Source organism: Zootoca vivipara, chromosome 3, assembly GCF_965207765.1.
Source record: "Zootoca vivipara chromosome 3, rZooViv2.hap1.1, whole genome shotgun sequence".
In the NCBI taxonomy this organism is placed as follows: Eukaryota; Metazoa; Chordata; class Lepidosauria; order Squamata; family Lacertidae; genus Zootoca; species Zootoca vivipara.
In genome coordinates this window covers 90160828-90173019 of record NC_142586.1, presented here as the reverse complement: position 1 = coordinate 90173019, position 12192 = coordinate 90160828, and the positions used below count along the sequence as shown (strand labels likewise).

Sequence of the window (12192 nt, the reverse complement as noted above, 5' to 3'; positions counted from 1 at the left end):
AATCAGCCTTACACACAGCTGGATATTAATGTATTGTTGCAAAGACAACTCTGCACTTAAGAATTGTGATGCTGCTGATAATTTTGTGGATTATCACATGCTACTTGTACTGGTCAAGATACTATAAAGAGAAGTTTGACAACTGTAACCTACCTGATTACTCGAGCTAGGCCAGATTACAAACCAATGTCGAATCATTCCTGCATAGTTGCCTATTACCTGATTGGTTCACAATCTCTGTTAGCCTCTGCTTCTCTCAAGGCTTAATCCCAGGCGGGGAAAAGGACAGACCTTTTTTTACAGCAAGCTGTTGTGGGTGTGAATTCTTCCATATCCTTCTGGTGTTCGCTCTTTTTGGCACCTAAAAGTTTATATGTCAAGTCTCCTTGTAAAATAAGCAACCAGCTTTCATGCAAAGGCTCTTCTGTCATTCATCCTTTGGAAACGCTTGATGACATCCCAGGAACCCAACGCCAATCAAAGTACCAAACCACATACAGTAGTTCAACCATGGAATAGCAGCTGTTAATGGCTGCCAATTCAAATGGCTTTTAAAAAGCAGGAGACAAATTCATGGATGATAAGGTTATCGATGGATACTAACCCTGATGTCTATGTTCTTGTGCTTGGGTCCTGCTTGTGAGGATGGTGGGCTACATAGCCCACTGGCCTGATCCAGCAGGTTTTTCTTGTGCTATTAAACTAAGACGCTTCCCTGTATATTATAGTGTCTTAAGACTACAAGCATGAGCTGAGGTTAAATTTGTCTCACCTATGAACTCCCTACATGACTTAGACAAGCCAGTATCTTTCAGTAGGGTGGTCAGAGGCAAAGCAATCATGTGGAAACCGGAATATCAACCGGAATACCCTCACACACATCCCATAATGTACCTTCACAGTTTCCCATGCGGCACAAGTCTCCCTTGCAACTGGCTGCCCCATCTCTTAACCTCTGCCCCCTTGCGATATGCAAAGAATTGCCTGCCTCTGCTTTTCTCAGCCTTGCCCCAACCAGGTGTTGATGGACTACAACTCCCATGATCCCTGAATGCTGGCTCTAGGGATGATGGGAGTTGTAGTCCAACGGCATTTGGGGACCCAAAGTTGAGAAAGTCGGGCCTACTTTATAGGACTGTTGTTAGGACTACTGACAGCGACTGACTATGGATAATTTTGAATACCTTGGTACACTATAAATTAAAACCTATTACCAGACTGAATCAGAGTCCGACAGAATCATTCAAGCTTTGGAGCAGTTAAACTCAAAATAAATATCCCCTTACCAAGTCTGATTATGCATTATTCTTTGCTATGCATACGGCAAAAGCTTCTGATTAAAAAATGAGATAATGGCTTGTTCAAGTCGGTTCTGTCGGGAATCTGCAGCATACCGTAGCTAGACCTGCGATTGCGACGTGTAACTTTCTAACACGTGGCACTTTCACAAAACAAGCAGTAGGTGGCGCGGCATCCCAGGTCACAAGCAGCTTCTCTCCATTCAACAAAGGTGTGGCGTTGATTCTGGCTGGTTAGCTGAAAGAGCAAATACGACTGTGACTTTTAACCTTGTTAAACATTTTTTAAAAGGAGGTGCTGAAAACGAATCCCTAAAACTAGATTTGGAGAAAAGAAATTACAGATTTGGCAGCCTCCCAATCTATCATTTTTGCAGGTACTTGCTCCTCTTGGCTATCCACCTCTCTGTTGCAATCATTTAGATCTGCATAACAGAAAAAGGGAAGAAAAAAAGCCCAGCCCACAAGTCAAATACAGCCAGCCCTTTTTATGAGCACAATACCCTCCTGAAGCAGTTCTGCTTTTCCTGGCTGGTGTCTTCAGTTGCGAGCTGCTAATGTTCCCAAAAGAGGAGGAGGCCCAGTTATGTTTTCTTGTTTTCCTCCCAACTTCTTCAGCATTTTAGTCAGATTTTCATTTCTGTGATGGAAGGTAGCCAAGGGATTCTGAAGGTGAGTGACTATTGTGGGTTTTTAATAGATCTTTAGCAATAGCTGCCTATTATAATTCCTCGCACACGCACCGGAGAAAATCCTTTGAACCTTTTAACTCCCCCGCTGTTTGTCACAGTAGCTGGGAGATAATGGAGCGGTAAACAAAATTCTCTGCTCCAGATGCATTGTAAAATATGTGTGCAAAATATTTTAAGTGCACAATATGATTTTATGTACTGTGCTGAAGCCCCGAGCTCTTCATAATCAACACATATAGACTTATCATATTTTATACTTTATCGGCCTGCGAAGACAAACACTTCCCCCCTAGCTAAGCACAAATTTAAAACAACTCGGGCACGTCATGGGGTGTGTTTGTGTGTCCTGAACTTCTTCCCTGTTATCCTAGAATAGGGGTAGCCAACATGGTGTCCTCTAGATATTGTTGGACTCCAACTCCCATCATCCCCAGCCATTATACCTGGTAGTCGGGGATGATGGCAGTTGTAGTTCAACATCTGGAGGACTCGTACCCTAGAATCAAGCTTGCTCTTGTCTTCATAGCTCTGCTTGGTTTTTAGTTTCTTGGTCACTCTAAAAGTGTGGCCAAAAGTAGCAAAGAGTGCAATGGAATGTTAAGTAGCTTCCATATTTGTATATGATATATACATAGAGGATATGTGCAGCGCACAACCTTATTATCAACACACCGTGAGTGAAAAAAAAATAAGGATGCATATGGATGCTCCTACAATTTTCCTAAAATTGTTTCAGCTGGTCACCATCTTTCTGATGAGCAGGATGAAGAAAATAGTGGCAAACAGCCAGGAGATGAATGTTCAAAGGGGGAAAAACCTCCAAGGAGGATTATTCATTTTACAAGTGGTGAAACGATGGAAGAATACAGCACAGAGGAAGAAGATATGGAGGAAAGCGACCACAATCCACTTCCTGACACTGTGAGAATATTTAAAAAAAAACAGCAAATTTGTATATAATCTTAAATTTAAAAAATATACTCCCAGGGCAGCTAATAACATAAAACAAAAAGCAATTACAGTAAATGTATCTAATTTCCCACTGCATACACACTATACCTTGAAAGCACAATCCACACAGCCCCCACAAAGAATTCTGGGCACTATAGTTTGTTCAAGGTGGCTGGGAATTGTAATGACAGCGCCCATAATTCATTGACAAAAATAATGTGCTTTGAATGTACTTGGAAAGCAATATGCGTGCACAGCATATGACATCAGGTAATTTAAAATCTCAGTACAGTGGTACCTCTGGTTACGGACAGGATCCGTTCCAGAAGCCTGGCTGTATCCTGAAAAGTCCATAAACGGAGGCGCTCTTCTGTGCACGTGTGCGGCGCGATTGAGCGCTTCTGCGTACATGCGCAGCAAAACCCGGAAGTATACACTTCCGGGTTGGCCGTGTTCACAACCCAAAGATTAAGTATGCAAAGGGATATGTAACCCGAGGTACCATTGTATGGTATAATAATGACCATCAGTTGATGCCAGCCTTAATGTGCTGGAAGGCCTCAGTATTAATATATATAATTGGTAATGACTGGGGCCCAAGCAATCTTTGCTAAAGAGGGCTTTTGAATATGCTGGGTGCCACGACAAAAAAGGCTCTTCACCTGCGAAATTTCAGGAGGATGGGTTTTGAGGAGGCCTTCTGACAATTTTGTTTAGGTATGCTCCTTTCGGATAACTCTCCTTAGCAGGGGTATGAACACCTTTTCAGGGCCACAGTCCCTCAAGGCATAGCTGCCAAGTTATCCCTTTTTTTAAGGGATTTCCCCTTATGCTGAATAGGCTTCCTCGCGAGAAAAGGGGAAACTTGGCAGCTATGCCTCAAGGCCAACCTTCCAGGGACCGTGTAAAAGTTGCGGGTGTGGCCAGAGGCCAAGAGTAAATGAAGCAACAGTGTGACTTTGATTTTTCTACCACATATAACATTCCACCCATGTAAAGGTCTTTTGATACCCTCATATACAACTCTCTCCATCCAGGCAAGCAGAGGCACCCAAAGAGTGGGTGGCACACAGCTGGGAAGAGGTGTGGCCTGAGGAGCGTTCAAAGGACCAGATAACAAGCCCTGGAGGGCCTCAATTTAGCCTTCACACACACACACGGGGGGGGGGTAGAGAGAGAGTATTGAGTTTTCCCACTTCTGCCTTAGATTGCCAAGTCTACTTCATTTGGTTTGGATTATAGGAGTTTGTATATAACCTTAAATTTATATATAAATTTGTATATAACCTTAAACCTAGCTCCTGCCAACCTAGCAGTTCGAAAGCACGTCAAAATGCAAGTAGATAAATAGGAACCGCTACAGCGGGAAGGTAAACGGCGTTTCCATGTGCTGCTCTGGTTCGCCAGAAGCGGCTTAGTCATGCTGGCCACATGACCTGGAAGCTATACGCCGGCTCCCTCGGCCAATAATGCGAGATGAGCGCGCAACCCCAGAGTCAGTCACGACTGGACCTAATGGTCAGGGGTCCCTTTACCTTTACCTTATAGGAGTTTGTAATGAGGGGGAGGAACAAGGACAAGATTATTTAATTCTAGTCATGGAGAGTGACCTAAACAGCAAAGGTCCAAGTGTTCGTCTCCCCATCTCAACTCCTGCCGAATCTGCATCTTTATTTATTGAATGCGAGGAGGTGTTTTCTACAATAAATTACAAATATCGGAGGAGACATATAATTGGATGTGAAGGCCCTACCAAATTTTAAACTCCCATGATAAAAGAAAGCTCTCTATAGTTTCACTTGTAAGGGCAAGAAAGAGGTTTTTGAGTTGTAAAGGAGGCATTTTGTCTTCTGAGGTAAAAAAAGACATCCACAGCCCCGATCTCAAATATATAACCCTCCTGTTAATGGAGTGGAAAATGAGTTTCTGTACTGTCGTTGGTAAAATGTTGCTTTTGTTTCATAGGTTGGCCTCTCCTGGGCTAGTTACCTGCAATTTTGGGTCCTTCGAATAGCAGCAACAACTTTTTTTAGTAAGCGTTTTTCTTTTCAATATGGTTGTCAAATTGATAGGGTGAGAAGTCACCACATCAATTCACAATTGCTTTTTAAAAAATGCCCATGTTGGGTCTGTGGACATTGGTTAAGTCTTCTGCTCCTGGGTGAGAAGGTCTATCTGTCTTCATCTTCATCCAGCAAACCAGGAACAAAGCCTATCTTACTATAGCCACCCCCAGCTTAGGGCCCTCCAGATGTTATTGGACTACAACTCCCATCATCCATGACCAGTAACCATGCTGGCCAAGGTTGGTGGGAGTTGTAGTCCAACAACATCTGGAGGGGCACCAGGTTGGAGAAGGCCATTTTAATGGAAGTTAAAATGTAGTGCATATGGTGTGGGAGGATTAATGTGCATCCATAGTCCACATAAACCAAGTTGCACTATGGCCCATCTTTTGGTCTCCATATACTCTGCTCACAAGGGACCCAGGTGGCGCTGTGGTTAAACCACTGAGCCTAGGGCTTGCTGATCAGAAGGTCGGCGGTTCGAATCCCTGTGACGGGGTGAGCTCCCATTGTTCGGTCCCTGCTCCTGCCAACCTAGCAGTTCGAAAGCACATCAAAATGCAAGTAGATAAATAGGAACCGCTACAGCGGGAAGGTAAACGGCGTTTCCATGTGCTGCTCTGGTTTGCCAGAAGCGGCTTTGTCATGCTGGCCACATGACCTGGAAGCTATACGCCGGCTCCCTCGGCCAATAATGCGAGATGAGCGTGCAACCCCAGAGTCGGTCACGACTGGACCTAATGGTCAGGGGTCCCTTTACCTTTACCTTTTTATACTCTGCTCACAAGCTAGAGATCAACATGAGCTCAACTCAGGTGGGATGTGGCTTGTTGTACCTGTTGGGATCCACTGGTGATTCCCACTTCCCTTCTATCCATTTTCTATTCTCTCTCTTTAAGATGAAGGTCCCAATTGCTGTTTTTCTTCAATATCCTTACAGCTTGCGAATTCCTTGGTGGGAAGTTCGCCGCGCTGTTTGGGCTCAATGAATCAAAATATCAGTATGCAATAGACGAATACTACAGGACACAGTGCAAGGTAAGTGTAGTATAGCTCCAAGTGGAGCAAAAGCAACAGGAATTAAGATCATTGGGATTGTTTATGTTTGGTTAATTAGGGTTGCTTTGCAGACTGTTTGCAATTCTACTGAATCTCTGAACGATTACGGCCCAGGCCCACAGCACCAATCCTATTGAATTTATCTCCAGGGAACGACTTCCTTTTCTCTGGCAACTCTTCAGAGAATTCAGAGCAAATCTGTTTGTTTAAGGATTGCCTGGTTATCTGGCTGTTTCATTGGAGGTTAAGAAGCTGCTCAGGTATAAGCCCTCGTATTTTCTTGTGAGTCTGCTGAGCGACAATAAGGATGAGGCTGGAATGCAATCAACTATGGATGTGGGGATCTCTGAAAAGCAAAGAGGAATGGGCCTGGCTGTGATGTTTGGCAGGAAGTAACAAAGGAGGGCCCCTTCATGGATCAATGCCTTGTCGTGGCGAAGGGGCTTGAATAACTCAGAGAAGCTATGAGCTATGCCATGCAGGGCCACCCAAGATGGACAGGTCATAGTGGAGAGTTTTGACTAAACGTGATCCACCTGGAGAAGGAACTGGCAAGCCACTCCAGTATCCCTGCCAAGAAAACTCCATGGACAAAGACAACAGGCATATAAAAGTTATGACGCTGGAAGATGAGCCCCTCAGGTCGGAAGGCGTCCAACATGCTACTGAGGAAGAGCGGAGGACAAGTACAAGTAGATTCAGAGCTGATGAAGCGGCTGGGCCAAAGCCGAAAGGACGCTCAGTTGCGGATATGCCTGGAAGCGAAAGGAAAGTCCGATGCTGTAAAGAAAAACATTGCATAGGAACCTGGAATGTAAGAACCATGAGTGGAGGTAAGCTGGATGTGGTCAAAAATGAGATGACAAGAATAAATATCGACATCCTGGGCATCAGTGAACTAAAATGGAAGGGAATGGGCGAATTCAGTTCGGGTGACTATCATATCTACTACTGTGGGCAAGAATCCTGTAGCAGAAATGGAGTGGCCCTCATAGTCAACAAAAGAGTGGCAAAAGCTGTAATGGGATGCAATCTCAAAAATGACAGAATGATCTCGATACGAATCCAAGGCAGACCTTTTAACATCACAGTAATCCAAGTTTATGCACCAACTACCGGTGCTGAAGAAAGTGAAATTGACCAATTCTATGAAGACCTACAACAACTTCTAGAAATGACACCAAAGAAGGATGTTCTTCTCATTACAGGGGACTGGAATGCTAAAGTAGGGAATCAAGAGATAAAAGGAACAACTGGCAAGTTTGGCCTTGGAGTTCAAAATGAAGCAGGTCAAAGGCTAATAGAGTTCTGTCAAGAGAACAAGCTGGTCATCACAAACACTCTCTTCCAACAACACAAGAGACGACTCTACACATGGATATCACCAAATGGGCAGCATCGAAATCAGATTGATTATATTCTCTGCAGCCAAAGATGGAGAAGCTCTATACAGTCAGCAAAAACAAGACCTGGAGCTGACTGTAACTCAGATCATCAGCTTCTTATAGCAAAATTCCAGCTTAAACTGAAGAAAGTAGGAAAAACCACTGGGCCAGTAAGATACAATCTGAATCAAATCCCTTATGAATACACAGTGGAAGTGAGGAACAGGTTTAAGGATTTAGATTTGGTGGACAGAGTGCCTGAAGAACTATGGATGGAGGCTCGTAACATTATACAGGAGGCAGCAACGAAAACCATCCCAAGGAAAAGGAAATGCAAGAAAGCAAAATGGCTATCCAACGAGGCCTTACAAATAGCGGAGGAGAGGAGGCAAGCAAAATGCAAGGGAGATAGGGAAAGATACAGGAAACTGAATGCAGATTTCCAAAAAACAGCAAGGAGAGACAAGAGGGTCTTCTTAAATGAGCAATGCAAAGAAATAGAGGAAAACAATAGAATGGGGAAAACCAGAGATCTGTTCAAGAAAATTGGAGATATGAAAGGAACATTTTGTACAAAGATTACCATAATCAAGGACAAAAGTGGTAAGGACCTAACAGAAGCAGAAGACATCAAGAAGAGGTGGCAAGAATACACAGAGGAATTATACCAGAAAGATATGGAGGTCTCATACACCCCAGGTAGTGTGGTTGCTGACCTTGAGCCAGACATCTTGGAGAGTGAAGTCAAATGGGCCTTAGAAAGCACTGCTAATAACAAGGCCAGTGGAAGTGATGATATTCCAGCTGAACTATTTAAAATTTTAAAAGATGATGCTGTTAAGGTGCTACACCCAATATGCCAGCAAGTTTGGAAAACTCAGTTATGGCCAGAGGATTGGAAAAGATCAGTCTACATCCCAATTCCAAAGAAGGGCAGTGCCAAAGAATGCTCCAACTACCGCACAATTGCGCTCATTTCACATGCTAGCAAGGTTATGCTTAAAATTCTACAAGGCAGGCTTAGGCAGTATGTGGACCGAGAACTCCCAGAAGTGCAAGCTGGATTTCGAAAGGGCAGAGGAACCAGAGACCAAATAGCAAACATGCGCTGGATTATGGAGAAAGCTAGAGAGTTCCAGAAAAACGTCTACTTCTGCTTCATTGACTATGCAAAAGCCTTTGACTGTGTCGACCACAGCAAACTATGGCAAGTTCTTAAAGAAATGGGAGTGCCTGATCACCTCATCTGTCTCCTGAGAAATCTCTATGTGGGACAAGAAGCTACAGTTAGAACTGGATATGGAACAACTGATTGGTTCAAAATTGGGAAAGGAGTACGACAAGGTTGTATATTGTCTCCCTGCTTATTTAACTTATATGCAGAATTCATCATGCGAAAGGCTGGACTAGATGAATCCCAAGCCGGAATTAAGATTGCCGGAAGAAATATCAACAACCTCAGATATGCAGATGACACAACCTTGATGGCAGAAAGCGAGGAGGAATTAAAGAACCTTTTAATGAGGGTGAAAGAGGAGAGCGCAAAATATGGTCTGAAGCTCAACATCAAAAAAACCAAGATCATGGCCACTGGTCCCATCACCTCCTGGCAAATAGAAGGGGAAGAAATGGAGGCAGTGAGAGATTTTACTTTCTTGGGCTCCTTGATCACTGCAGATGGTGACAGCAGTCACGAAATTAAAAGACGCCTGCTTCTTGGGAGAAAAGCAATGACAAACCTAGACAGCATCTTAAAAAGCAGAGACATCACTTTGCTGACAAAGGTCCGTATAGTTAAAGCTATGGTTTTCCCAGTAGTGATGTATGGAAGTGAGAGCTGGACCATAAAGAAGGCTGATCGTCGAAGAATTGATGCCTTTGAATTATGGTGCTGGAGGAGACTCTTGAGAGTCCCATGGACTGCTAGAAGATCAAACCTATCCATTCTTAAGGAAATCAGCCCTGAGTGCTCCCTGGAAGGACAGATCGTGAAGCTGAGGCTCCAATACTTTGGCCACCTCATGAGAAGAGAAGAATCCTTGGAAAAGACCCTGATGTTGGGAAAGATTGAGGGCACTAGGAGAAGGGGACGACAGAGGACAAGATGGTTGGACAGTGTTCTCGAAGCTACGAACATGAGTTTGACCAAACTGCGGGAGGCAGTGCAAGACAGGAGTGCCTGGCGTGCTATGGTCCATGGGGTCACGAAGAGTCGGACACGACTAAACGACTAAACAACAACAACAACAACAACAAAGGAGGGTCCCTTTGAAATTGGGTTACATGGGAATATTAAAGGCATGTTAGCACTCACTTCCCAAAACAAACATATTGTATTCCTGCTGGTCCCTTTTAAGTGTTTCTGCAAGCAAGTCTCCAAAACAGCTGATAAGGGAAGAATTACTTGTAGCAGGTGGGACTCCACAAGACTTCATCTTTTCCTAGAAAACTTGCAGTCCCTTTCCCTAACAGCTAGTTTAGTGTTGGACGGGGGTGGGTGGGATGGGGGGAGCATTTCTTAAGATATCACTCTCTCACACCTCCAGCCTGAATTTATGCAATTTTGAGTGATATGGAAGACTTCTCTTTCACCTGCCCCGCAAGGGTCAGCCACAGCACAGCTGGAAACTGCTTATAGACTTTGCATCATAGGCCAATTTTTCTCAAAACAGCAGGTGAACTAGGTACAGATTTACCATTTCACCTGCTGTTTTGTGAGAAGTCGGCCTGTGATGTAGAAACCTGAAAGTGGTTTCCAACTGTGCTGAGGCTGACTGTGGAAGAAACACCACTTATTTTTTTTCAAAATGTCTGAGGTTTGCCTTTACATCTGATGATATACCTAAATTCTAATGTTGTTGAACACCAGCAAAGGAGATGGGAGGAAAGGTGACTTTTTCACTCTCTCCTTCTCCCCCTTGGTGTCTTACTGAGGGCTCCTTTTCCTTTGGCTGAATAGGGCGGGCTGTGGTTTAGGAATATGGGCAGGCTGTCCTGTTCTGCGTTTATCACAATCAGTGCTGTTCCCATTCTGCTACATTTCAGCTTCCACTAATACTTATGTTATTTATTTCACAAAATTTATGTACCACTCGATTGTAAAAAAAAAATGGTAAAGGCTATTAATGGCTATTACCCATGATGGCCGTGCTCTGCCTCCACGGTCATAGAATCATAGAATTGTAGAGCTGGAAGAGACCTGGAGTCATCTAGTCCAGGCATCCCCAAACTGCAGCCCTCCAGATGTTTTGGCCTACAACTCCCATGATCCCTAGCTAACAGGACCAGTGGTCGGGGAAGATGGGAATTGTAGTCCAAAACATCTGGAGGGCTGAAGTTTGGGGATGCCTGATCTAGTCCAACCCCCTGTAATGCACAAATCTCAACTAAAGCATCCATGACAGATGGCCACCCAACCTCTGCTTTGAAATCTCCAATAAAGGAGGGTCCACCATCTTCAGAGTCTGTTCCACTGTTGAACGCTGGTTGACTGACTGAACCCAAAGAGTGCTCAGTAAAGGTTCCTCATCATCCTGGAAAAAAGTGACAAGTGGGGTGCCACAGGGCCTGTTGTTGTTCAGCATCTTTATAAATGATTTGGATGAAGGAATTGACGTGACGCTTTTCAAATCTGCAGATGACACCAAACTGGGAGGGGTAGCTAATGCCGCGGAAGACAGAATCAGAATTCAAAATGACCTTAACAGATTGGAGAACTGGGCACGAGCTAACAAAATGAATTTTAATAGGGACAAATGTAAGGTTAAACATTTGGGCAGGAAGTACAAGCTGCACAAATATAAGATGGGGACACTTGGCTCGTCAGCTGGAAACCGCAGGACAGGAGAATGTGAGATTTCTGTGGACATCCTGGACCACAGTCCTGATCCAGTAGGCTCTTCTTATGCTCATTTGTAAAGTAAGAAAACATTTGTCTAGCTGTTGTCACATGTCTCCCTTAAGACATCCAAATTGTTTTGGTTTTGTGCCCTGAATTTGCTATTGTCTGGGGTTCGTTTCAGGAAAGTGAAAGTGATGAAGATGGTGAAGAGATGCAGATGGAGGGGACTGTTTCATCAAATGAAAAGGAGCACCTGGAGAGGCAGAGCTGTGGATATGGGTCCATTGATTCTAAAGAGACCCCTGCATATTCTCCGGAAAACACTGTTGCAATGGTCAATGAACTTGAAGAAGGTAGCCTCCCCAGACCAAAAAAAAATGAACTTTAGCCACTGTAAAGTTTGTAAATAAGCCTTTGGTGCACATCTAAATATGGCATGCTTTGAATAAAATAACACACAGCTTTACCTTCTGTTACCGGAACTTCATGCTGAATTCATTCATGCCCAGAATATAAACTCGTCAATTTTAATTGGAGGATAGTCTCGTTATATTTCACCACAAGGTGGCACTGCACGACAATCTCTAATTTTGAGGTTGACTTTTCAAGTTGTCCCAAGGCAACAGACTTCTAGTAAAAAGAGACATGGCTGCTTTTGTTTTCACAACAAATTCATTCAGCTTGAAAATGGTTGCTGTTAATTTGGTGGTTCTAATCTGGGTTTGAATTGGCACTTTAGCAGCCCACCATGTCGGGGAGTAATTATTTGGTTTAGTGACACAAAATGTTTGTTTTATTCAAGGAAGACTCTACTATATATTTTGGAAAAGGCTTGTGTTTGTTTGGCTGTCTGTCTGTTCTCTATGGGATACCCCGTGAGATATCATTGCCAAATGTGAC

At 43.8% G+C, this 12192-nt stretch overlaps 1 protein-coding gene across 2 annotated transcripts; it reads left to right on the top strand.

Annotated features, from left to right (window-relative positions):
* Window positions 1-1457: 1457 nt before the first annotated feature.
* On the top strand, window positions 1458-11758 carry FAM177B (family with sequence similarity 177 member B). Of its 2 annotated transcripts, none has more exons than XM_060272983.2 (5): window positions 1458-1970; window positions 2753-2911; window positions 4907-4973; window positions 5948-6045; window positions 11474-11758. In XM_060272983.2, exons 1-5 carry the CDS (start codon window positions 1944-1946, stop codon window positions 11678-11680), a joined length of 558 nt encoding a protein of 185 aa, XP_060128966.1. In that variant the 5' UTR covers window positions 1458-1943; the 3' UTR covers window positions 11681-11758. The 2 variants fall into 2 exon arrangements, with proteins under 2 accessions (XP_060128966.1, XP_088523501.1); XM_088667375.1 differs by having other exon boundaries at window positions 1800-1970; window positions 2727-2911.
* The last annotated feature ends 434 nt before the right edge of the window (window positions 11759-12192 follow it).